The sequence below is a fragment of the Talpa occidentalis genome, unplaced genomic scaffold, assembly GCF_014898055.3.
Source record: "Talpa occidentalis isolate TD23 unplaced genomic scaffold, MPIMG_talOcc4v2.1 talOcc4.6, whole genome shotgun sequence".
In the NCBI taxonomy this organism is placed as follows: domain Eukaryota; kingdom Metazoa; phylum Chordata; class Mammalia; order Eulipotyphla; family Talpidae; genus Talpa; species Talpa occidentalis.
This window is the reverse complement of record NW_023604972.1, coordinates 139,533,545-139,559,576: the sequence shown is the minus strand read 5'-3', so window position 1 is coordinate 139,559,576 and position 26,032 is coordinate 139,533,545. Positions and strand designations below refer to the sequence as shown.

Below are 26,032 nucleotides of genomic sequence, written 5' to 3'. Positions count from 1 at the left end.
ATGATCCCGCCGGGTGAGTGTACCTATGCCGGCCGGAAGAGGAGGAAGCCAGTGCAGAAACGGTAATGCCTGCCTGGGCACGCGCAGAAGGGTGGGTCTTCACGTTTCCCCTGAAAAAATGAAATTAGGAGCCCAGAGAGCCAAGTGACAGCTGGAGGGAGGGCCGGGGTGACTTGGGGCAAGCCTTTAGAGCCGCAGGGAAGCCCACCCCTCACTTGGGGTGGCTGGTCCCCTGGGTGCGCTCCAGCTGCGTGGGAAGGCGGGGCTGACCAGGGACCATCCCCTCGGACGTGCGGAGGATGCCCCAGCCACTCCCCGTCTCTGAGCGAGGACCCTCGGGCTGCAGGCCTCTCTGAGCAAGGAGGCGGAGTTCCCCTGAGGCCGGGAGGGTCACCCCACTCCCGCCCTCTGCCGCCTGTGGACCTGGGCCTCTGCGTGGGGACCGGGCCGCCACACACCAGCGAGATGTGTCCAGGCGCAAGCCTGTCTCTGCACACAGGTCCTGCAGCCTGTGGGAGTCCCTGCTGCAGGGGTCTGCACGTGCCGCTATCCTTGGGGTGTAGCTGAAGGGCACCCCCTACACAGATGACCCTAGCGAGCAGGGCCAAAATCCAGACAGACACAACCCCAGCCACTTTGTCCCCCGCCCCCCCAGCCTCACCCTCCATCCCCCGCTGATGTGTCCCCCTGCCACTGTGCTGTCCCTGGGGCAGAGCTGCCTTTGGCCCGCCCGGGCCTGCACTCTCTGGGTCTTCTTGCTCTCACCACCCACCTGATGCATCAAGTGTGCCCAGTGTCTGGCGGATATCACCTGCAGGTAGACACCAGGGCTGCCCCAGTGCGGCCCTCACAGAGATGCAGCTGCGGGGTCCCCATGAGCCCCTGGGGTGCAGGCCCCGCATCCCAGCAGGTGCGCTCACTCCTGGAGGGTCCACCTGCCAGTTCTGCCCGTTCAGCCCCAGGGCGCCTGTCAGTGTGGTAACATGTCCCTGCTGACAAGGGGCGAGGCTGGGCCCTGCTGCGCCTCTGTGGGGGCGTCCCCGGGCGTCACTCTTCCCTCCCAGGCGGGGAGTGCCTCCTGTGCCCTTCCCTGCCCTGGGCTGCGCCCGCCTCTCCCCTCACACAGGCCATCGGAGGTGCTAGCTTAGCGGGGCTTGGAGCAGCTGCACTCGTGACCTTGGCTGTCTCCGAAGGGCAGTGCTGGGCCCCCCGTGACTGCGTGGGTGTGGGAATCAGCTGTCACTGTCCGCAGAGAGGTCTCTGGGTTTCGGTGGCGTTCCTGGGGCCTGGCGGCCAGTCTGGGCCGTGCCCGCACCTGCGGATATGGAATTGGCACCCGCTCGGGTCCTCTCCTACAGGGCTGCGTGCGCCAGGTGTCCGGGGACTCCATGCAGGAGCCGAGACGGTTGCAGGTCTCCAGGCACGAGCCTGGGAACTGACCTGTGTGTCCGCCGGCATCACGAACGCTGCATGGGGGGACCTGCTCCTCCCAGGGCCAGGGACACAGGCGGCGGGGGGCGGGGTGGCTCAGGGGGGTGGGCTAGGCGCAGGTGGCGGCCATGGGCGGAGCCAGCGTGGGGAAGTGCAGCGTCTTGGCTGTGGCACCGCTGTCACCCTGGCACCGGGCACTGCGTGTGCAGGTCGGGGCAGTTAGGGCCACGTCCCTGCCGGATCTCAGTGGAAGAGAGAAGCGGCTCTCAGCCCAGGAGGGCTCCCTGCAGAGCGGCAGTGTGGGGCCTGGTCAGCGCACTGACTCATGGGAGCAGCCGGCTGCAGAGCAGACCACTGGCCACTCCGGTGCCAGGACGCCCAGGCCAGGGCCCCGGGGCCAGGCCTCCATGCCACACCCAGGACTCCCGTGCCAGGACTGATACTGGGCACAAGGGGCACTAAACTGGCCAAGGACATGCCCAAATAGTTTACCAGTCACTGTGTGAGCTTTTCACCCACGCACAATTGCCAAGATCTCTCAGGCTCAGGGAACAACAACAATGGGATTTATTTAACAAAGCAGGGAAAAACAAAGAGTTATCGAGGCCAAAAAATGGCCGTTTACCTCACCCGAAGCTGTGCCCAATGTTTTTCGATCCTAAACCAAAGCAGCTAAGATGGCGCCTTCCCACCACTGAGGATGCGCATAGCCGGATTACAGCTCATGAGACAATACACGACACAACAGGAGATGCCCAGAGCTGCATGGGCGCCCCGCACCACTGACGAGGGACACTCAGGACAGTGGCCGCAGGGGCCAAGCCACCCACAGACGGCCCCACGCACGGCTCAGCGAGGCCCCGCCAGGGGCTCCCCCCGCCAGGCTGCCACAGCAGCAGAACCCGGGGCAGCGTCAGTCGCTCGGCGGCTTGCAGAGCCCGGAACTTTCCCTCCCCGGGGCTGGCGGCCGGAGCCTCTTCCGCCCCGCAGAGCCCACGCCAGCCTCTGGGAGATCCGTGGGGGCCAGAGTCGCTGATGACCCAAAAATGCCGAATCCCGAAGAGTAAAGGAATCTGTGCCCCTTCTGCAGGCCCTTATATTACTTATCGGCCCCTCCCCCACCAATGCAATACTTTTTATCATTTTCCCTGGGGCGCTCCCCTCACCAGCAACCCCCCCCAGGGGTCACCACCTGTGACAGTCTTATGGCTTCAGCCACCGTTACAAGACCAGGCCCCCTGTGCCAGGCCCCCCAGCTTTGTGGTCACGTGCACCCACATGTGCGCATGTCGGGGGTGGGGGTGGGTCCTCCCACTGCAGCGGACGTGGGGGCTGGGGTGGAGGCCCTTGGACACGGGCTGCATCTCTCTGCACCCCCCACGTAGCCACGATGTCCAGGTTCCGTCTGGGTGTGGGCAGCCTCGGGGGGTTTCCCAGAGGTGGCCCCAGTCGGGCTTGGTGGGTGGGGCGGCCGTGCTGAGTGAGGGTCGCTCCCCGCAGGAGGCCTGCCGTGGGGGCTGAGAAGTCCAACCCTTCCAAGCGCCACCGGGACCGTCTCAATGCCGAGCTGGACCACTTGGCCAGCCTGCTGCCCTTCCCCCCCGACGTCATCTCCAAGCTGGACAAGCTCTCCGTCCTGCGCCTCAGTGTCAGCTACTTCAGGGTGAGGAGCTTCTTCCAAGGTAGGCGTCGCCCAGGCCCCTCCACTTTGCTAGGCTGGCCAGTCTCGCCCACCTAGAGCTCTGCTGATGGCTCCAGAGTGCAGTGGAGGGGCCGGTGGTCCTCCTGCTGAGCCCCTCCCGGCTTGCAGGGAACAGCTGGGCTGCTTGGTGGGGGCAGGACTGAGCCACTCCTAGCTCTGAGCTGCCCAGTGCAGGGGCCCCTGTCCAGGGACACCCCAGCCCCTCTGCCGGCTGCCTGGCATGTCAGCCCCAGGAATGGGTTCTCCCACCTCCCACTTTGGCAGAGCCTCATTCTCCTGGCGGCTCCTGGGAAGAAATGGGGGTGTCGCTGCCCTGTTTCAAGGCTGTGACTGCCACCACCACTCCTGAATTCAGTCTGGACCCCTCACAAAAGCCTTAGCTGGTGATGTTTTGGGAGCAGGTTAGAAAAATGCCCGGGGGGCATCATGGGGGCCAGGACCCACCTGAAGGTGCGGCTCTCTTCCCACGGCCTCACCCTGCTGCGCCCAGGGGCCAGGGGAGGGGAGCCTGGACCCTGATGGAGCCCAAATGGGGGGCCGAAGGCTGCACTGCGCGTGGGTGCTGTGTGCACTTGGGGTGCCCTGCTGGAGCTGGTCACATCCCCATCCCAGCTGGGGGTGGGGTAGCGCTGCCCCAGGGCGGGCCCAGAATAGGCCTTTCCTGGGCGCCTGTGGCGCAGCCTGAGCTCGGGGCCATGTGGGCTCTGCAGCAGGGACTGGGCCAGCAGGCTGGCGGCCAGCTGCAGGGCCTGCTTCTCCCCAGGGGTCCAGTTTGCTTTGAGGCTGCTGTCCGCCTGGGACCAGCCACCAGGGACATATAGATGCTGTTCCCAATGCATCCAATGGAGATCCTGAGCCCATTGGACCCCTCCCCTGCACCCAGGGCCCCACACCACCTGGGCCCCACCCCACCTGGGCTCTCCACGCACCCCCAAGGCTCCACCTCTACTTCTGGGCTCCACCCCATGCCCAGGGCTGCTGGGCAGGTGTTGAGCTCATGCAGCAGGAGGCTCCGCAGTGCTCACACTGGGCAGGTGAGCGCGGCCCCAGCAGGGCTGTGATCTGATGCAAGGTTGGGCTGCCATCCAAAGTGTGGCTGTCTCCATCACTGTGTGAGATACAGGGTGGGAGCAGCCCCCACTTGTGCGCCACAGCCCAGTGGGTCAGCTGTGCCGCCAGGCCCAGGGGGTGCCTCAGAACCCCCGATTCCTGCAAATGGACAGCTGCCTGGCCTCCACGGTAGCAAGGGCTGAGACTGCCTATCCTGCCAGGCCCCGGCCCAGGGAGCAGAGGCCGTGGTCCTGGGGCCTCGAGGGCGGGTGCTGCTACAGGTGGCTGCAAGCTCTCTGTCACACGAGCTTCCCAGGACCCCAAAGTGTGTGGCCCCAAGCTGTGTATTTCCTGAGGTCGTGTCCACTGTCGTCCAAAGTCGGGCTGTGAGGAGTGGGTCCTAATCCAGCGCCTCCTGCCTGAAGCGGGGGCTGAGTCCGTCAAGGCCTCAGCGAGTTGCTTTTTGAGGGGAGCTGGCCCAAGGCCTTCACTGCAGACGCCCCGGGTGCTGGGCAGGCGCTGGCCTGCATGTCTGTTGCACAAGCAAGGGCCCCTCTGTGTCTGCGTGTGGTTTCCCTCACGCATGTTCCTCAGAAGGCTGGGGTGCGAGCCCGCGGGGTGCTTGACAGGCCTGTGGCAGCGTGGACCTGGTCCTTCGAGCGAGAGGCCAGGGCACTGGCAGGGCCTGGGGCCCCTGCTCCAGCCCAGCGGTCAGCGGGGGTCACCGCAGAGTGGGCTCATCAGGAATACTCGTGGTCAGAGGGCCACCTAACCTGAGAGGAGACCAGCTGCCCGCAGGTGACAGCAGAGGTGTCAATGTGGACGTGCAGGGCCAGGGCCGCGAGCCTGGCGGGAGAGCACGACGTGGGCCTGCAGGGCCGTGACCCCGCACTCACGTGACCGGCCGCCCGCGTGAGGGCACAAGGGTGTGTGAGGACTTGAGGGCGAGGGTGTCGCCAAGCAAGAGCTTCCAGGCAGGGCAACGCGCGAGGTCACCACACAGGAGGGCAAGGTCCCGCCTGAGCGGCCGCCAGCCCAGCCCAGCTCAGGGGGGCACCTGCCTGCTCCCGCGGCTCTGCTGAGGCGTCACCCAGGCCCTCAGCCGGCGCGTCCCTCCAGCGTGCCGAGACTCACAAGTGCCTCCACAGCTTGCCTGCTCGACGCCCCTCCGCGGGGGAGTGCGCCGTGGCGCTCCCAGCCCAGCCTGAGGGTGCGCCCCAGCTCCTGGGGCTGAAGGAAGCGGGGGTTCAGCTGCGGGGCTGGGTGGTGGAAGTGGGGTGCCTTCCAGGCGTTTGGAGCCCGGTCGCTTGTGGAGCTTCACGCTGGAGTGGGGAGCGGGGGGCTGCAGCCTGGCCCTGAACCTGTTGTTGTTGAGGCACCTGCTTTTGTGGCCTGAGGTTCTTGGGGTCCACTGGTCCCTTCTCCCCACGGCTGCCTGCCAGCCCCACAGGCCCCTCTGCGTGCCGGGGCCTCTCCCGCCCGCCCCCACCCCCTCGCCGGTGAGCCCTGGGCCCCAGGGGCCACCCGCCTCTGAGCAGCTCAGCTGGGGTCTCTGCGGCGCTGCCCCCAGAGGTCCCTTCCCGGCTGGGAGGCCTCGGCTGGTTTGTATAAAAACTGCCAAGGAGGCCGAGGACATAGTCGACGGGGGGCAGGGTCGCAGGCGGACCGGGTCGGGGGCCGGGTCTGCCCAGCGCTGGGGCTGGGTCCTCTGCACGGGCCTCCCCTGGATCCCCGCAGGCCGGCAGCCCTGGTGGGGGAGATCCCGACAGCCCTGCATCCCGCCCCGGGCTTCCCTGGCCACGGAGGGCCCAGACTCAGCTCTGCCGGACTCCGGGGCGGGGCGGCTCCGCGGGCTCCCCGTCTGGCCGCAGGCTGGGGGCGGGGCGCCCGCTCGCACGCGAGGCCCTGGCTGGGGTCCAGGCGGCTGTCACTGTGGCGCTGATGGCCCCATCGCGTGACAGGAGAGGAGGCGGTGGGCGTGCCCCCTCCGGAATGTGGCTGCAGAGGAGGGGAAGTGGGGTGCCCGCGGGGGGGTGCACGCGATGCTGGGGGGGTCTGGTGTCCTGGTGCAGAGGTCGGCCTGGAGAGAAGTTGGGGGGTGGTATGGGGGCCAGGCCGGGACTGGGGTGCCTGATGTCCCAGTGCAGACAAGTGGGAGAGGGGAAAAACGTGGGAGCTGGGGTTCCCCACTTGTGCCTTGTGTGGAGGTGGGCGGGGCCTGTGACCCCGGGTCGGGGTCTGCAGGGAAGCAGAGCTCTGGGCCCCAAGCCTGCAGCCCTGGCTGAGGCTCTGCTGGGGAACTCTGGGGGGCGGGGCAGGAGGAAGGAGGCTGCTGTGCTGGAGGTGGGGGTGTCGGCTGCACGGGCACTGGCCCTCCCTGGACCGCTCACTCCCGGACCCCAGTCTGCCTGGTGCGTCCCAGCCACGGAGGAGAGACGTGGCCTCCAGGCTGGACGGCAGCCTCTGGGTGGCCCGGGGTCCTCTGGAGGTCATGGGCCCCCCACTCCAGAGGGTGGGGGCGGGGCCTGGGGGCACGGTTGGGGGGAGGGGAGTTGGGAGGGGCGGGCGTGGGGGGCTGGGCGTGGGGGGCGTGGGAGAGCATCTGTTTCTCCTGTGCTGGCAGAGGCAGGAGTGGGGGTGTTTTCCTTTCTTTAGGTCCTGGGGACCCACAGCCTCTGGGCAGCCTGTGCCGGCCAGGCCCCCTGGGGCCTGGCACCCCTGGGCGCTGCCCCTTGGGGCCTCTGAGTGCAGCGTATTTATGACTTTTAATGCCCATCAGCTGCTGGGTAACGGAAAGGAAGACAAGCAGACGCCACGACGTCCCTGCTCACGCACTGTGTTACCGGTGGGGGGCTTCGGGCTCTGCGCAGGGAGGGAGGGACCTCGCTTTCTGCCGAGGGGCTGTGGGAGGTGGGTGAGGCAGCGCCAACTCCCGAGGGAGGGTGGCCTGAGAGGCCTCTGCCCAGGCCCCGGCCGGCCTGCACTGGCCCCCACCCCGCCCGGGAACTGGGAGGCTAAGGAGGAGGCCAGTGTGGCCTCTGCAGGGGGTGGGGGGGGGAGGGTCCTTCAGCTCAGCTGTGCAGCTCAGTGGGGCGGGGTCTGGGGTCTCTGTCCCTGGTTGGCATGGGACAGGGAGAGGCGCTGGGCGCCTCAGGCCAGGGGTGCACCCCAGGCCCTGGTACAGCAGAAGCCGCCCTTGGGCTGGGGCCCGGGACCTGTGTCTCCCTGGTGGTGGAGGTGCCCTGCCTGTGCTCTCTCTAGCCTGTGTGCTCTCTCTCAAAGGCCTGTGCTCAAGAGCAAATGACCACGTCTGTAATCATGGGCCTTGCGCCCTCCCAGGAGGGCTGCGCTCCCTGATGGTGGCTGGGGGTGGCCGCAGGGGGTAGACAGGGTCGGTTGGTGCTGGGACTGCGTGGGCTGAAGCTCGCCATGTCGCGGGAGATGCCTGTGACCCCGGGGGGAGGGAGGCGCTGAGATGGCACCCCAAGGCCACCACCATGGGACGGTGAGCCCTTATAGGCCAGGTGAGGCTGCCTGCCTGCCCCTACTCCCCCCACAGCCTGGCCCCCCAACCCTATGCAGGGGCACATGGAGCAGGTCAGGTTCACCGTGATGGGGAGGTGAGGCCAGACCTGGAGGTGGCCCAGGGGGTGGGGTTGTCCTGGTGGGGGCAGGGTCCGCCTATGTTTGGGTGTCTGGAGGGGATACCCTGAGGCCAGCAGGCTGAGCAGCTTCAGGTGGGGGGCTCCTGGGGTCCAGGCCCAGCCCTGATGCCCAGGCCTCAGCTGGGCTGCCCCCTCCCTCCCCACTAGCCGGCGTGGGGCTGCGGAGCTGGGAGGGCCGGTCAGCGCAGGGCAGGCAGGACCCTGGGCCCAGGGGTGCTGAGTCCTGTGCTCTGTGCCCTGACAGCCATGCAGGCGCCCAGCCCGCAGCCAGAGGCCGGTGCCCCCACACCAGGAGACAGATGTCCCCACGGGGGGCTCCCCGTGCCGGAGGGGAGGCTGCTGCTGGAGGTGAGCCCGGGCTGGCGGGGGCACCCTGAGTGGGGCGTGGGGTGGCCACGGGTGCCCTGGGTGGGGCGGGGGCTCAGACCCAGCTGGGCTCCCACGCAGTCACCACGGCCTCCACGCTGTGCCCCAGGGCTCTCTGGGCTCCACTCAAGCTGTGGCTCCTGGTCCCCGGGGCCCCTCTGTCCGTGGCACCTTCTGTCACCCTGCGCTGTGTCCAGCACTCACCACTCTGCCCCTGCACAGCACCAGTGGGCGCCCAGAGGGTGCGGGTGCACGGATGGACAGAAGGATCAGTCTGAGGGGAGCAGGAGATGTTTACAGCACGGAATCTGGGTGCTGGATGGGGCTTGGCGCCTGTGTCCTCAGCCCCCGCAGCCCCCGCAGCCCCCATGGCCCCCTACTTCTCTGGCCCCACTGAGGACTTGGGTGCTCTTCTGAGGATTAACGAGCTTATAGGTCATTTCCTTTGTAAAGAATCAAAGCCTGAGGGGCCTGCGTCTCCATTTCCAGGGCGCCTGGTGAACATGGGGACCCGCCATCTGCTCAGGGGGTCCGCTGGGGCCCAGGTGGGCCGGGGCAGAGCATAGGTCTGCAGATACTGCAGTCCGCCCGGGGAGCTCTTTGCATAGTTTGTTATCTATCAACTCTTAAGGAAGCAAATTCTTAAGTACTCTTAATTATTTTTCCTTAAAACTGCCTTTTTCTGCCAGCTATGTGAGTGAGCTGAGCAGGGACGGGGGCACCAGTCAGGACGTCACTGCTGGCGGGAGGCCCGGCTCTGCTCCACATCCTGCGCGCAGGATGAGGCTGGCTCTGAACTGCGGTGCAGGCCGAGGCGCCTGGGGTCAGCCGGGCCGCTCCCAGGTGGTGGCACCGTCAGCGCAGTACGAGGCCTCTGCTTGACCCCTGCCAGGGCACTGCCGCCCAGAGGATTTTCTGGCACCTACAAGTTTGTGCTGAGCCTCCTTCTTGGTCCAGACCAGACCAGGCTGCGGTGCCCGCTGTCCCTGCTCCGGCTGGGCATCGCTGCTGCTAGGGGCCTGCTGCCTGAGCCCTGGGGCCTTTGGGGTCTGGCCTCTCGTCGCCGCCCACAGAGTCTCCCAGGCCTGAGGTCCAGCCTGGCAGGACACGGGCGCCTCCAGGGGCCACACATGTGGATGGGCCCGTCCAAACCTTGATCTGAATCCGGACGGAGGTCTTGTCCCGTCTGCTGACCCCGCACTGAGCCCTCTGACTCTGCTTCCCAGCGTCACTGGAAGGGGAACCACTCGCCAGGCTGCCGTGGGTGGGGCCGGCTGTGCGGCACCTGGGGACCCCGCCGGGGGCACCGTCACCAGACTCTGCGTCTTTTCTGTGGCAGTGTTGAGCCACTGATGGGAGTGTGCCTTGTGCTGTTGCCTCCGGGGGCCCCGGGAGCCTCGGGCCCCTGTAGGACGTTGGGCTCCCCTTGGGCCCACCCCCGTGTTCCCCTACAGCCTGCACTGGCTCACGCTATCCGGAGTCCTGTGGGGAGGCCTTCAGCAGAGTCCAGCATATCGGTGCATCATCTCTGAGAGCCGCGTCTTGAAGCTCTTCTCCCTCCAGCCCCGAGGCGCCTGCCACGCCCTGTCCGCCCCGCGCCCCGGGCACGCGTCTCCCACGTGGCTTCCTCACGTTGATTTTCCTCAGAGGCACAGCCTTGGCTTCGGGCTGCCTGCCCCCTCATCTGTATTTTCAGGTCTGGGCAGATGCGGGGCCGTTGGAAGGTGCAGGTTACCTCAGTTCTGCTCCATCGGGGGTCCTTGTTCTGCCCCCATCTTCCCGGTGGTTGCTGCCCCCACGGCTCTTCCCGTGGAGTCTTTGGGAAGCGTCAGCACACGCTCGGCCTCGCAGGGTCGCCCAAGGACGGGCCACTGGGGTTCTGAGTGGAGGAGAGTGTCTCCACGGGCCCCGGGAGGCCCCCCCATGCTGCCCCCTGTGCTGGCTGCAGGCGCCCTTCCTGGCTCGGTCCCCACATGTCTTTCTTGCTGCGTCTGGTTCTCAGCCGAGACCCACTGCCTTTTCTCCCTCTCCTGAGAGGTGCCTCTTGGCCCCCACAGCCGGGCGGCCCAGCCCCTCAGAGTGGACGCTGCTCCCTGGGGCCAGGCTCAGCCCCGGTCCTGGTCCTGCGCGGAGGCCATCACCTGGCCGGCCAGGCGGGTCCAGAGCTGCCCACACCCCAAAGCTTGGGGCCCCTCGCCTACCTGGCCAGGGGTCTGGGTGAGATGGTGGCCGGCAGGCCCCGGTCTCACGAGGGAGAACCACTGGCTGCAGTCAGGGGCCTGCGTCTGCAGAAGCGCAGAGTGAGCCACTCGGTGGGCCCTGGGCACACCCGGAGCTGGCGGGGCTCGGAGGAGGGATCCCCGCCCTTGCCAAGGCACAGGCTGCCACCCCCCGTGGCGGTGACTTCCAGCTGGCCAGAGGCCCTGCTGGCCGGATTGTTCTGTGACCCACCAGCCATGGCCCACGCGGGCCAGCGGGCCGTTTCTGTCTCCTCCGCGAGCCTGGTCTGGCCAGCAGAGCCCTGCCTGCCCATGGTCTCCCTCCCCTGCCCACTGCAGCACCCGCACCGGATCGAGGCCCCCACTGCTGGGCGCCGTCCTCCAGCTCTGGCGAGTCATGGGTGTGGCGGTCAGTGAGGGGCCTCGGGGTGGCAGGGAGCTGGTGGGTGGCACCCCACCCCAGCCACCGTCGCCATCGTGGATGAACCTCACGGCCTCTGGTGCTGTCGGCCACCCAGTGCCCTGGCCCCACAGAGGTCCAGGCCTGGGGTCAGCCTCTGTGTCCTGGGGAGACCAGCAACCAGGGGGGTGATCCGGCCTGGTCTCAGCCCACTGGGCCCCACAGGTGGCCAGGCTGCCAGGCGGGATGGTGTCCGGCGGAGGCTGGTCAACACAGAAGCTGGCAGAAGGCGGCATCCAGCAAGTGTTTCACGCGCGTGTGGCACCAGGAGCCAGGCTGCTTGCCCGGGCGGCCAGGCACTGGCGTGAGGTGGGGAGGCCGGTGACCCCCGGCTGGGGCACCGTGGGGCAGGGCACACGTGGTGCAAGCAAGCTCACGGCCCGGCTGTCCTTGGCCATCAGGGGGCCCGTGACCATGCTGATGAGGCTCCAGGGCAGCCCAGTATGGGCCTTGGGGGCCAGGTAGAGAGGGCGGTGGCCAGAGGCTGAAAAGTGAGTCTAGACGGAGGAAGCTGCGGCGTGTGGCCATAGCCGTGCGATTTCACACACGCCTTGGACCCGGGGAAGAGGCCGTGGGCAGCGGTGAGGCCCCGCAGTGCAGGCCCAGGCCCCATCTCCCGAGGGGCCGCTTCAGGCGCCCAAGAGCCCCTGCGGGCAGCCGACGTGCCAGGAGCGGTGCAGAGGAGGGGCCGTGGGGACGGGGCACAGGGGCTCCCAGCCTGCAGCCACACCTTCTGGAAGGAGGCAGAGGGACAGGAGCGAGCACAGCCAGAACCAGTGGGGACACTGGGGCCCACCATCTGCACCCCTAGTCAGGACAGCTGCCGGGCACTGCCGGACGCAGCAGGGGATGCCGGGGCCCATCGTCTGCCCCACTGGACGGGACGGCTGCTGGGCCTGCAGGCTGGCGCGGACGCCTGGGAGGGGTTTCGCCAGTTCAGAGCCACCACCATCTGCTGCCCCTATGGACGGGCAGCCCCGTGTGGCTGAGAGGCCCGGGCAGCAGGCGTGGCCTGTGAAAGCCCCGCATGGCTCTGTCGGGGAGACCCTGGCAGCCACACCCACAGCTCTGACAGCCTGGACACCGGCCTCTCCCCGCTGGACGTCACATGACAGGAAGTCGCCTGGACGTTGGGTGAGGCCCCACCCCACCCCCGCAAGGAAGCCCCCTGTGGGGCCTTGCCTTGGCTTCTCCCCATGGCCCCTCGACGGCCGTGGCCCGGGAGGCTCCTGTGGGCGCCCAAGCCCAGGCCGTTGCCGGCCGTGTCCTGAGGGGCAAGAAGAGACTCACAAGCAAAACCAGGACAAGGAGCAACAAGAGCAAACCAAGAGGAGATACATACAGTGCTGCCCGGGCCCAGCCCTCGGCGTCCGCTGTCGCTGTTGGCCTTCACAGCCACATGCTAGGCCAGGAGGCAGCGTGACCCAGAGCACGCGGGACCACATCCAGCGCCCACACAGGACAGGCGGAGTGTCATGGTCAGACAGCTAATGCTCAGGCCATCCACAGCATGGCCCCGGCTGCGAGCTGTCAGGCCAGGCCTCTTGTAGGGCAGCAGCCCTGGCCTTCCTCAGAGGCTGGCTCAGGCGTCCAGCGTTGCCAAAGCCTGGCCCTAGGACTTTCCCTGAGAGCTCACAACCATCCACCTTCACCCCCCACCATCCGCCACCATCCACCACCAGCCCCACCGTCCACCACCAGCCCCACCGTCCACCACCAGTTCCACCATCCACCACCATCCCCCACCGTCCACCACCAGCCCCACCGTCCACCACCAGCCCCCACCGTCCACCACCAGCCCCACCGTCCACCACCAGCCCCCACCGTCCACCACCATCCCCCACCAGCCCCACCGTCCACCACCAGCCTTGGATGGCCTGTGGTCACTGAGCAGGCACACCGCTTTCCAGTTAGTGGAGATCACTCAGGCCTTGATCTGCTCTGGGCTCTCGCTGCCTGGGGCACATGTCCAGGCCCTGCCCCAGCCTAACTCCAGCCCCTGGAGGCCAGCGGGTGGCTGCAACCCTGGTGAGGTTGCAGGTTCTAGGGCCTGGCCAGCCGTGCATGCGCCCCCATGGCCGGTGCAGCTCAATGCCCATTGCCCTGAAGGTCTCATCTGGGCTGCTGGGCACCCTGAGAGTCGGGCGGCACCCTGAGAGTCTGCTGGGCACCCCAAGAGCTGGGTGGCACGCTGTGCAGCCACCAGCCACGCAGGGGGCCCTCGGATGCCTGCAGGACCCTCCCTGGCAGACGGTGGTGCGGGACCAGGCCCATGGCCCCCCCATGCGGGTGCACAGCTGGCCCTGAGGGCAGAGCCACGGCCCTGGAGGAGCTTCCTTCCCAAGCCTGCGGCCAGCACCCCCTCTCCTCCTGCGGTGAGGCAGCAGCCTCCTGGGAGTCACCGCCCACGTGCAGAGAAGCCGGAAGCGTGTCCAGGGCCAGAGTCTGTTCCAGAAGGGCTGGAGCGGCTCCCGGCTGCCAGGCAGAGGCTTGGCTGGGGGCGCTCAGGGGGCGCAGTCCCCGCCACTGGCCGCCTCCACGGGCGGCCGGGGTCTCACAGTCCACACGGCAGCACTGGGCTGAGGGCTTTGAACTGGCTGCGGGCAGGCGGGCTCGAGGCTCGGCTGGCTGCTGCAGCCCAGGCCTGACCCCGGCCCTCCCAGGTCTGAGCCCCAGCGGGAGGCCTGCTCCTGCCCGCGTGGCCCTGCCGCCTCCGAGGGCTCGGCCGCCGGGCAGGCCTTTGCCGGGTCCGCCGCCCTGGGGGCTGCAAACAGCCCGACGCTGCCCCACGCACGCAGGCCCTGCGGCGGCCACAAGTGATCCGACTCCAGCGGGCGGCAGCTGCCCGCCGCCGCCCAGTGCCCCTCGCGTGACTAGCCGGCTCGGCCTTGGCGTTGTTGCTCCGTTGCTGTGGCGACGGCTGGGGGGGTTGTGAGGGGGCGCTGGAGCTGCTGCTTTCTCCCTCTTTTTTTTTGCTCTGCCTTGACCTTGACGAAATGATCTTTGAAGTCCTCGCTGGCTGTTTTTTTTTGCCGTGGGACTGGAAGAGATGAGGAGGTTTTAAGAGTTTGCCAAAGGAAGTCCCGGCCGGGAGACACTTTTGGGGGGCCGGGGGAGGGGGTGTCTGGGGCGAGGGAGGCCGGGGTTGCCAGGGCTGAGGGGCTGGGGCGAGCGGGTGGCAGGTGCGCCCACCCTGGCTGCGGCTGGCCGAGGTGCTGCCGACAGCCGTGCCGCCTGGTGCTCGGGGCCAGATCCTTTTTCCACTTGGAAAAGTGACCTCATTTTCCATGTGCCATGTTTTGTGTGTGTGTGTTTTTAAAACTCTTGTAGGATTAAAAAGAGAAAGGCAGAACAAACACGCGTTCGCGATGCAAACTTGAAAGGCGGCCCACATGTGTGTGAGTGTCTGGCGTGGGACTCGGCCCGCGTCCGCCGATATTGAATCCATATGACTCGGGAAGCAGCGTTCTATGGTCTTGAAAAAATTTTTGCCTTGTAGTTAAAATTAAGGTTGTTTTTGGTTGTGACTAATCTCATAAAATCTTTTTTAAGAAGGCATTTTATATACTCAAGCCTTGAAAATTTCCTTGGTCTTTGAACTATTATTAGCAGGACGTCATCTGTATGTGGCAGAGCGGACCTGGGGGCTGGGCGGGAGCTGGTGGCTCAGTGGCCCCGCACTCACCTGGGCCTCTGGCCACACCTGCCCCCCCAGCAGAGGCCACCTGGCCCCGGCTCCGGCAGGGGCTGGGTCTCACCCTACGGGTGTGCGGGGCGGCACCGGCACTGAGTGAGCCCCAAGCCTGCAGCCCCAAGGCCCCACCCACCCCTGCCCAGATGCGGGCAGGGCTGCAGGGGCTAGGGAGGGGGAGCTGGCTGGGCTGCTCCCTCTCCTTGGGGCCGCCTGGGGGCCCCAGCACGGCCCGAGAGGAAGGGCCAGAGCCGCCACCACGGAGCGCCCAGGGGCCAAGGGCCGAGCAGTGCAGCCTGTGAGCCTGTGGGTCCTGCGGGTGGATGCACATGACCCTCTTACAGGGATGCTGGGGTCCAGCGGTGAGGCCTGTTTTCATGGGCCTTGATCCCCTAAGGCTGGAGGGCCTCTGCCGGGCCTTAGGGGCTGTGTGCTGCTGGCGGCCCTCCCCACACCTGGCCGCCCAGCATGGCCGGGACACCAGTGCGCTCCCAGCAGCCCGGAGAGCACCCAGAGGAGACGGCAGGGAGAGTGGCAGCCGGCGGCGGTCCGCGGCGGTCCACGGCTTTGTGCCCGAGCCTGCCCGCCGTGCCCACCAGCTCAGGGGCTAGCCCTGGACCCAGCAGCCGCTGCTGGACGGACTGCTCCAGCCAGCGGCTCTGAGCACCGTCTGCGCGGGAATGAGGAAGGGGCCTGTCTGGGTGGTTGGTTAACACTGAACTTTGGGAACCTCGGGGAGATGAACACGGGGAGGCCGTGGGCCGCCCTGGAGCATGGAGGAAGCCGCGGGGGTCAGGGGGCCCTGCCCAGCGGCCTGAGGAAGCCCATGGGGGCTCACCCCTGTGGCCTGTGCCAGCAGAGGGGACACCCAGAAGCAAGAAGGGAGGAGGGGCCCTGTCCCGAAGTGGGGCCTGGTGGCCGCCTTACACCAAAACTCCAGCACCAGGAAGGCGGGTTGCCGGCTCCCCACGGCACAGCCGCTGAGCTGCAGACTGAGCCCCGTAGGAAGAGGCCCTGAGTCCTGGCAGCTTGAGGCGACTCCCCGACTTTCTCTGTTCTTGTGTCTGTCCCGGAGCCAGACTGGAACGTGGGCGCAGCCGGCATAGCCAGGGGTTATGACCACGCTGGGAGAGTGGGCCTGCAGAGGTCTACGGGCCGGGTGGGGGCGTGGCCGGGGTGTGGCCTGGTCACACCTGTGCACGGACACACACACACACACACACGCACTGTGCCCCATGGGCCAGGACCGCATGTCTGGGCTCCCGCAAGCACTGCGTGGCCTTGACCACAGCCACTGAGGCTCTGACCAGGCTGTCCAGGCCTGGCCCCGGGCTCTCCCATGCCCTCCTGGTGCAAGGACCACCTTGGGCCCCTGGGGTGGGTGCCCACTGCCCAGGCCCTGGCCCTGTGTCCCATCCAGGCCGCCTCTCTGCGCCTGTCCATCTTCTGAGGTGTTTTTTGTTTTTAAAGATTTATTTATGCATACAAGAACTGGGGTACAGGCCAGAGGCACAGGAGGGTGAGAGAATTCACCAGAGACAGAGTGGGGAGCAGAACGGGCAGACAGACCAAAATACACTGCCGAGGGGAGCAGTGGGGAGACAGGAGGGGTCTGCGCGCCATGTGAGTAGCCCCCTGGCCAGCCGGGATCGAACCGGCGCTGCAGAGGCTGCGGACAGCTTCTCAGCGCTGCGCTCAACCTGCTGCGCCACCAGGGAGGCCCCTATGTCTGCCATTCTTAATGCTGTCCCGCTACTCTCTTCATGCCTAGAGGGAGTCTTTTAAATTCCTATTGTCAGTAATTTGTGTTTTTCCTGACAGTCTTGCTAGAGGGTTGTCAATTTTTTCATCTTTTCAAAGAATCAAGATCTCACCATGGGTGATCTCTATAACCTGACTGGTCAAAGAATTCTTGCTGCGTCTGCCTTAGGCCAGGTCGTGGGGGGTGGGGGTGGCAGTTCGCGGGGGGCCTGTGGCTGTGCTGGCTCTCCCCGACCCTGCGCAGAGGCTGGAGGTGCTGGCGGTGCGGGTGTGGGCAGACCTCCCAGCTGCGGGGAAGCACCACTGTGAGTGCCCTGGGAGATGGCGTCCCCAGCCCCTGGAGAAGCCGGCAGGGATGCAGGGCAGCCACCGACCAATGTGAACTGGTTTCGGTCTTGCTAGTCCAAGTGAAAGCTAAACCAGCCACGACTTATCCACTATCAAACTGGTAAAGCTTTAAATACAAGGAAAGTGCCGTCGCGGCCAGGAATGGTGAGAAGCGGGCACTGCTGTGCTTCCTGCCTCCTGGCCCGCGCTGGCCCCGCGGGGGCACCTGCGCCCTTCCCGGGGATGCCAGGATGTCAGGGCGGGGAGGGACCCCACAGGGGCCCGGCGCGCGCCCGGAGGGCTCTGGAGGCCACCGCAGGGGTCAGAGGGCAGCACCCGCCTCTTGCTTCCCGCGCACCCTGGGCCACACGCAGCAGCCCCAGGAAGGTGAAGGGGTGCGTGGCCAGGAGACCCTCGAGAGGGCCAGGAGGTGACCGTCGCAAGAGGCCTGAGCGCTGGCCCAGCCCACCCCCAGCCCCCAGAGGGGGTCACGGGGTGGGGGAAACGGAGGCCAAAGTGGGGAGACCCGCTTGCAGGCTCTCCCCCAGCGCCCAGCGCCGCTCCGGAGGCCGGGAAGGGCCGGCTGGCAGCCGTCGGGGTCATCTCCCGGGTGTGGACATGGCAGTGGCGGCCCTCCGCGCCCTCCGCGCCACCTTCGCCCTCGGGAGAGGAGGCAGGGCCTGGCGGGGGCGGCTCTGGAAGGCAGCCCTTGGGGCGCCGGGCCGCGACGGGCGGGGCGGGCCGGGCCGGGGCGCAGCCCCCTGTGTGCCACCGCGCCGCTTGCGTCTCTCCCAGTCCCTCAGCGGCTTCGCGCTGGTCGTGAGCGCGGACGGGATGATCTTCTACGCGTCGGCGACCATCCTGGACCACCTGGGCTTCCACCAGGTGAGCCGCGCGGGGCGGGCCAGGCGAGCCGGGCGGCGGGCGGCGGGCGGGCGGGCGGGCCGGAGGGGCCCCTGGGCGCGCGGGCGGCTCGGCGAAGGCCCCGCCGTGAGCTGCGGGCGGTGGCGTCCAGCTCGGCCCGCGTTGCAGACGGACGTGCTGCACCAGAGCGTGTTCGACTACATCCACGTGGACGACCGGCCCGACTTCCGCCGCCAGCTGCACTGGGCCATGGACCCGCCCCGCGCCGGGCCGCGCGCCGACCCCGGTGGGTGCCCGAGCAGGGCGGGCCCGGCCCGCTGCTGCCCCCGAGACCCGCGGGAGCCCGGGGACCCCCGCGCCCCCCAGACCGCCCCCCGCGCCCGGACTTGCCCCGTCCGGCGGCGGCCCAAGGGCAGCGGCGCGGGCAGGTGGCCGGCTCGTCCACCTGGGAGGCGGGGGACTCTCGCAGGCCCCCCCCGCCCCCCCCCCGACTTTGCCGGAGGAAGGACAGGGAGGGACCCCAGCGTGGGAAGCTGCCCAAGCAGGGGTGGGGGCACAGGAGGGGGCGGGGCGGGGCCGGGGGCGGGCCCTGGGGGTGGGGGCGGGGCCGGGGGCGGGCCCGGGGTGGGGCCGGGGCGGGCCCTGGGGCGGGGCCGGGGCGGGGCGGGGGGGCCGGGGGCGGGGCGGGGCGGGGCCGGGAGGAGGCGCGACCTCTGCCGGGCCCCGCGGCCTCACCTGCGTGCTCTGGGCTTCTCTTCGGCTCACCTGCGTGCTCTCGGCTTCTCTTCGGCCTCACCTGCGTGCTCTGGGCTTCTCTTCGGCTCACCTGCGTGCTCTCGGCTTTCCTCTTCGGCCTCACCTGCGTGCTCTCGGGCTTCTCTTCGGCTCACCTGCGTGCTCTGGGCTTCTCTTCGGCTCACCTGCGTGCTCTGGGCTTCTCTTCGGCTCACCTGCGTGCTCTCGGCTTCTCTTCGGCTCACCTGCGTGCTCTCGGCTTCTCCTCGGCCTCACCTGCGTGCTCTCGGCTTCTCCTCGGCCTCACCTGCGTGCTCTCGGCTTCTCCTTGGCCTCACCTGCGTGCTCTCGGCTTCTCCTTCGGCTCACCTGCGTGCTCTCGGCTTCTCCTCGGCCTCACCTGCGTGCTCTCGGCTTCTCTTGGCGCGGGGCCGGCTGCTGCCCGCAGGGCCCGGAGAGGACGCCGTCCTGGGTCGGCTGCTCAGGGCGCAGCAGGAGGGCGCGGGCGGGCCCCCCGAGCTCTCGGCCTTCCTGACGCGCTGCTTCGTCTGCCGCGTGCGCTGCCTGCTGGACAGCACCTCCGGCTTCCTGGTGAGCGGCTCACGCGCCCGGGGAGGCGCCGACCTGCGGGCGCGGGCGGGAGCGGGCGGCGGGAGGCCCGCGGGTGGGTTTGCTCCTCACCTCGCGCCTTGACGTCCACTGACGACTGCGCTGCCCGCGCTGTGCAGAGGGGCCTGCCCGGACCCTCCGCGCGCCTGGCTTCGGCCTTCAGGTGGGGTGTCCGGTCCCCCTGTTGGGCTCCTCACTGCTGGGGACGGGGGCCGGAGGGATGTCCTCCTGGGGACTCTGCCTGCCCCACCGTGCCCCCGGGCCTCCCCCACCCACCCTGGCACTGTCTCCTCTGGGTCCCCACTCTGCCCTGTCCCTGGGCAGTAATTGAACCCCAGACCCTCAGACCCAGGGCCTAACATAGGCTTGAGCCGGCAGCTCCGCTGGGAAGGCCTCAAGAGGGTGTGTGCAGAGCTGCCCCTGTGCTTTCTCCCCAGACCCCTAGACCGCTGGCCCTCGAGGGGTCCCCAGGGGTTTGCAGAAGCACCAGAGCTGGGCCAGGGCAGCCTGCATGCCCAGTAGGCGCTCAGGTGTGCATGAACTGCGGGGACTGAGGCTTGCACCTGCCCACCCACAGAGCCCCCCTTGGGCTGGGGTGCCTGCACCATTGCCCACCAGCCTTTCCTTCTTGGTTGGTTGGTTTTGTTTTTGCATTAGTAGCTGACTTTGGATATTATTTTTTAATGAAAACATCACTTGTCCATAATAAAAATCAGTTGCTTCAGAAGAGAATGGAATGCCCTCCCTCCTTAGACCCACCCTGGCCCTTTCTCCAGGCATGACCCTGTTACATTCTCAAAGGGTTTGAAGCCCCAGCTCTCCACACCCCACTCCTCCCCACTGGGCCTGCCCTCTTGGGGACCCCCTTCCATTTCCAGACTCCTCCTCCCTAAGTGGCCCCTGGCTAGCCTCCCAGGGGTCCCCGCCCGAGATGCTGCACTGCCAGAGCCCTGCATCGGCCTCAGGTGCTGCCCTTGGTGCCCCGAAGTGCGGGGACAAGGGGGCATGCGCCCGCCATCTCCTCCTGACCATCTGGAGGGAAGTGGCAGCTTCCCAAGCCCTGGATCTTATTCTCTGGATCCAGGCGCAGCAGGGAGGTGGCTGGTGGGTGACTGTGGGTGCGTCCTGGAGCCAGTTCTGAGGCTGCAGGCCAGGCCCAGCTGGCGCTCTCAGGGGGAGCCAGGCTCTGCGGCAGGGGCCACCCCACCCACTTCCCTTGTTTGACCACAGAGTCTTTATGGGATACTATTTCATTCTGAAGCTTGTGGAAACTGAGTTATTGCTTCTTGACTGAAAAGAAATGTTCATTTTTAAAAATGAGGCAAGCAATTCCTAGTTAATCGGAAGGTCATTTCCAGACTCGGAGGCTGGTTCCTATATGGCCACACCGAGGTCAGATTAGGATGACGTGAGAGCACCCCGGGCGCGAGGCCAGCGGAGCGCCGCACTGCACTGGCCTGGCCGCCTGCCCACAGGTGCCTGCTTACACGCTGGATGGCCCGGGCCCTTGTGGGAAGCGGTGCTGCTGTGAGGGCCGCCAGGGTAGGCGGGCGCTGCATAGAGCCGGCTGCCCAGAGTCAGGCTGCAGGTCGGTCAGCAGTGGGCTGCCAGCTTGGAGCCAGTCACGGTGGGCACAGTCGCACCAAAGGTGCTGGTGGACGCCTCACACGAGCTCCTGGCCCGAGAGTCGGCATTAGGCCACCTCGCCTCGGACCCTCCACACCAGGCGTGACTGGCACACAGGTGCTTGCTCCTCCGTCAGCCCACAGGATAAATGTGCGGATGGGAGGGCGAAGGGAGGAGGGCGGAGCCACGGGGCCCTAGTCCCCTGAGGCACGCTTCTCTGCCCTTTGGAGGACTTTCATTTTCTTTTGTCACCAGCGCCAGCTACTCGCTGGCTGTTGCATTTGTGCACGCTCCGGGTCGGCAAGCTCGTCAGGCCTGTTTCATCACTGTGATGAGGGGTGACCCGGGGGCACAGGGAGGGGGCGTGGAGCGGGCCCCGCACGTCATGTGTCCAGCAAACGCCAGCCCAGGCCACACACACTGCACAGCCAGTGTCACACGTGGGAACCGCGGGTCAGACAGGGGGTGGTGGGCCGGGAGGAGGCCGGGGGCTGGGTCCCCAGGTGCAGCGTGGGGGTGCAGGAGCCCCAGCGGTGCCCCCGCACGTGGGCCACCCCTCTGTCCGGCCTGGGGCCCTCTTGCTGGCTCGCTCTGTGAACACACCTTCGCCTCTGTCTTTGAAACCCAGACCATGCAGTTTCAAGGAAAACTGAAGTTCCTGTTTGGCCAGCAGCAGAAGGCGCCCTCGGGCACGGCGCTGCCCCCTCGGCTCTCGCTGTTCTGCGTCGTGGCCCCTGTCCTCCTCCCTTCTGTGGCAGAGGTGAAAATGAAGAGCACGTTCCTGAGGGCGAAGCCCAGGCTGGACACCGCGGGCGGGATGGCTGCCAAGTGAGTAGCCGCCTGGGCACTGGGTCCTGGGGTGACACAGGCCCTGTGGCCCCGCTTCTGGCCGCTCTTCTTCATTCCCAGGACAGCCGGTGGAGAAGTCTGCTGATATCAGGCCGGTAGAAACAACTACCGGACAAGGGAATGCCCATCCTGAGGGCCCTCTAGTGCCCGAGGCTGCACACACCTGGGGGCACGCACGGGGCAAGTGCCCAACAGACATCCCCGGGCCATGGGGACAGCTCTCCCGGCCTCCTCGGCTGGGGCTGAGTCCTCTCTGGGGCCTGCCGAACCTCTTGGCACGGGTCAGGCTGCCCGGCGTGGCCGTTTCGCGGGTGCAGCCTCAGTGCTGTGCGTGCAGACCTGGGAGAGGCCGGTCTGGGCCTGACTTAGTCTCTCCCCCATGAGGTAACAGACGCTGCACGTCTGCAGGGCAAAGGACCAGAGTCCCCTCCCCGCCACTTCCGCTCTCCACAACGGGCCCAGGGCGCTTGCTCTGGGCCCATGGGTATGGAGCTGGCCGTCCAACCGTCCCTCATGCCTCCCCCAGGGCCGTCTGTGTCGCCTCATCTGCCCCTCTGATCCCCTTGGGCCCTGTTCTCAGGTGGCCCCGCCCAGCCCCCTCCTCCCGTAAGCAGTGTCCAGTGCCTTCCCAGAACCGTGCGGGCCCGGCCGGGGGTCTGGTCCAGTGCACCTGCCTGTCCGCGCACGGCCCCAGGGCTTTGGCAGCAGGCGGGGAGACAGCAGACACCCCCCTTTCCCTTCCTCCTCTGCGTTCTCACCCGTCACCCTGAAAACCCACACCCCAACCCCGGATTCACACATCAGGAGTCCTCCCCGCCGTGGGGCTGGGGGCTCTGTAACCCCACGTGGTCCACACGTGTTCATCCGAGAGGCTTCCAGCCCCTCGAGTGCCCCCTGGAGGGGAGATGCCAGGGCAGTGCGGGTGCCAGCCGGCACCTGGGGTCTCACCGTGGGTGTTGCCGCTGTTTCTGAGACCGGTCAGCCAGGGCGGGAGTTGGTGCCCCTTCACTGCTGCCTGGGTGGGATCTTCCAGACCCCAACCTACCTGCACAGTGGCCAACACGCCAAGACAACTATTGTCCTGGGCACTTTAAAATTAAATACGTGTGCCTTGCTTTTAAAGATGCAAAATGTGAAATATGAGAGAGGAACACTGGAATATGGGGGAAAGCTGCAGAAACAAGCGGCGACGCCCGCAGGGCTCCTGGGCCGGTCCCCAGCCGCGGCCCGCGAGCAGACGGCTGCCCACGCGCGCCCCCTGGCGTCCGAGCCGGGCAGCACAGGCGGGCCAAGCCTGCAGGTGCGCGCAAGGGGGCTGGCTCAGGTGGGCTCCCGCCAGTCAGGTCGCTTCTGGCCTGCAAGCTCGCTGTCCCTCTCTTGCACCGGAGAGGATTAAAGTCCCCGCAGGGGGGGCAGTGAAAGTTCACGCCCCTGACGTTTTAAGAGGCAGCTTCCCACTTCCTGGGCCTCATGGACACGCCTGCCTGACCGTCCTCAGCTGACTGGGGTCAGCATGGAGCCCGCCCTGGACGCAGGGCCCCCAGGGGCCAGCAGGGGCCAGCAGGGCCCCGGCTAAGCTGCCCCTGCGGCCGTGTTCAGGGTCAGCCCCACCCCTCTGCACTGCAGCACCACAGGGGTCGTGCCTGGACACCCTGGGGCCAGCCTGAAGGCAAGACCTGGCCGAGGTGCCCACCACCCACCCGCCTCACCCCTGTGACTCCGCCCGCCTCTGTCTCTGCTTGGTGTGTCTGTCTGTGCCCCCGCCAGTGGGATGTGGGAGCCCAGGGGCCATGGGGTGCCTGGACGGTGGTGAGGGCAAGGCACTCAGCGCTCATGAGCCTCGTGCTTACTTTTTTTTATTATTATTTATTTATTTATTTACACAAGCACTGGGTACAGTCAGAAGCGCAGGAGGGTGAGAGGATTCACCAGAGCCAGAGCGGGGAGCAGAGCAGGCAGAAGGACCGAAGGACACTGCTGAGGGGAGCAGCGGGCGGCAGGAGAGGTCTGCGCGCCATGTGGGACCCTCGCCAGCGGCCGGGGATCGAACCGGCGCTGCAGAGGCTGCGGGCAGCTTCGCAGCCCAGCGCTCAACCGCTGCGCCACCGGGGGAGGCCCCCTCGTGCTCACTTTTGAGAAACAGTGAAAACACAGCCAGGCAGGACTGGGGGCAGGGCAGGGGCAAGCCCTGACGCGTATGGTGAGTGTGGGGTGAGCGTGGCACGAGGCACGCATGTGTGGGGTATGAGTGCACATGCGTGTGTGGTGGCTGTGACTGTGTATGTGTGTGTGTGTGGTGTATGTGGTATGTGAGTGTGTGCACGCGAGTGTGTGCACACGCACAGGGAAGCCTTGAGTGTGGGTCTCTCTGACCCTCGGTGCTGGCCTGGGGGTCGTGGCGGGGCTGGGGACCCCAGATCCGAGGCCCCAGCCCAGGGCTGCCTCCCACCAACCTCGGGGCCATGCGTGGTCCTGTCGCTTCTCTGCAGGGCAAGAGCCGTGGGCCTGTGTGCGTCCGAAGTGCCCATCAGGTCCAGCTGCTTTGCAGGTACAGAAGCCCCTCATTTGTCAGGTGCGGGCCCGCGGTGCTGCGCCTCCCCAGTGACGGCCACGTCCTCTCTGCGTCCATGCAGGCAGGGGTGACGAAGGAAACGTGCCGGTGTTCTGGCCACAGGCGGAGGCTGGACCTTGGGCCCGAGTCCCAGCCAGGGGCCCCTGCCCCTGCCTCAGGGCGGGCCCGGAGCTCGTCCTCGACCCTGACGTGGCCTCAGGGTAAGTGCCGCTGAGCCACAGGCCTTAAGAACGAGAGGGGCAGCCCAGCAGGCTCGGGGCCTTGACCGCGTCTCTGTGAGGGTGCACAGTAACCCCTGCACCCCAGCACTGGCCGGGGAGCAGCAGTGGGGGACATTGGGCTCAGCTGTGGCCACCAAGCTGGACGGGGCCTCTGCCCCGAGCCCACGTGACCGCCCTGTCCACGCCCTCCCCACCCATGTCTGCTGCCGGCCCCAGCCAGGCTCCACAGTCCCTGTCCCGACCAGGGTCCCAGTCCTGGGCTGGCCACAGCCTGGTACATGGCGGTGTCAGGGTCTGGCACGCAGGGGTTGCCAGGGGGGCTGGCCTGCCCCGTGGTATACAGAGGCACCTGCTCCCCGTCTGCCCCCATGCTGGCCTACACCGTGGCAGGGGCCTCCTGGGCACCGCCCTGGGGCAGGGTGGGCAGCGGACCCTGCTCTCTGCACCCCACCCTGGGCCCGCAGAGCCTGCCGAGCACCTGGGAGGCTGTGGGGGCTAGCACGGGCGGGGGAACTGTTGGGGGGCTGGGGCACGTGGCAACCCTTGCAAATTCAGCCAGGAGCACCCCAGCACCCTCAGGGACCCCCAAGTACTAGCTGTGGTCGCCTGTGCCCCAGCTGACAGGCATCTCTCGTCCGCAGGGACCAAGGAGGGGAGGAGACCCGGACGGCGCCCGGCAGTTCCTGGGGACCGAGGGGGCGCAGGGAGCCTCAGGCATACAGCTGCCCCTTTGAGACACCCGGACCCACGAAGCACCCACACTTGACGGGAGGGAGACAGGGTCGGGGTGGTGCCCAGCAGAAGCTGGAGCAGGGAAGGACGGCCCCCTTCCCTGTGCACGCCGTCGCCCGTGGTTCCTGCACCCCCTACCCAGGCATCCGGCGTGCTGCACCCCCCAGCTGCCTTGCCGCCTTCCCAGATCCGCACGGCTCTCATCCGTTGAGCCGGCCCCCCGGAGCCTGTGCGGGCCACGTGGGCAGAGTTGGGCCAGGCGGCGGGCAGGGCCAGGGGCAGCCTCACCCCGGCTGCCCCTTCCCACAGGGGGCCCTGCAGAATGGGCTCCCAGAGCCCAGGGGGCAGTACCTCCCCGCAGGGGGCTACCCCTCAGAGGCGTCCGAGCTGCGTGGTGTGCTGCTGGCCCCAAGGGCCCCCTGCAGCCCCCTGCTGCCCCTGCCCATCAAGATGGAGAGCGACTCGGGGTCCGAGGACACGGCTGACTGCTACCCTGTGGCCCCGAGCCGGCTGTGGCTGGGAGCCAGCGATGTGGCCAAGAGACCACCGGGCTCCCTCCCGGCCAGGCTGCCCCTGAAGATGGAGCCCGAGTGCCAGCTACCCATCTGTGCCCCTCACCTAGGGCAGGGCATGATGGGTGGGCCCCCGGGGCGCAGCCGGGAGCCTCTACAGGGCCTCTGTGTGCAGGCCCACCAGCCCCGCACCCCAGGCTGCAGCTACAGGGCCCCTGGGGCCGCACCCGTCGTCAAACTCGAGCCGCTGGATGCCCAGGGGTGGGCTGCTCGCTGCCAGGGGGCGGTACCCGGGGCCTTCCCCAAGAGCGCCCTGGGGACCCTGGTGCCACCCCCGGCCTCCAGGGGCACCTTCCTGCCTTAGCGGGGAGGCACGAGGCATTGAGTCTACGTCAGGCCGCCCTCTGTGCTGCTGTGGTCCCTGGGCCTCTGCGCACTGGCCTCTGCGCTGTCTGAGTAGCGCTGGGTGCGCGGGTAGGTCTAAGGCGCCACGTTTCTTTTTGAGGAATGGGGGCAATTCAGAAGCGGCAGGGTGGGCTAGCCCGTAGGCTGGCAGTGCTCACACAAACCCCCCCGCCCCCCGCTGAGCCAGGAGTGAGCCCCGCCCCCGCGCCCTAGATGGCTGTCCAGAGAGCAGCCC

General features: G+C 67.4%; 1 protein-coding gene across 1 annotated transcript; it reads left to right on the top strand.

The window, feature by feature from the left end:
* On the top strand, positions 1 to 26,032 carry AHRR (aryl hydrocarbon receptor repressor). Its single transcript, XM_037529384.2, has 10 exons — positions 1 to 62; positions 2,932 to 3,113; positions 8,093 to 8,196; positions 17,468 to 17,557; positions 17,705 to 17,801; positions 18,693 to 18,862; positions 21,135 to 21,334; positions 23,845 to 23,903; positions 23,989 to 24,127; positions 24,790 to 26,032. The coding sequence occupies exons 1-10, from the start codon at positions 1 to 3 to the stop codon at positions 25,754 to 25,756; spliced, it is 2,070 nt and encodes a 689-aa protein (XP_037385281.1). The 3' UTR covers positions 25,757 to 26,032.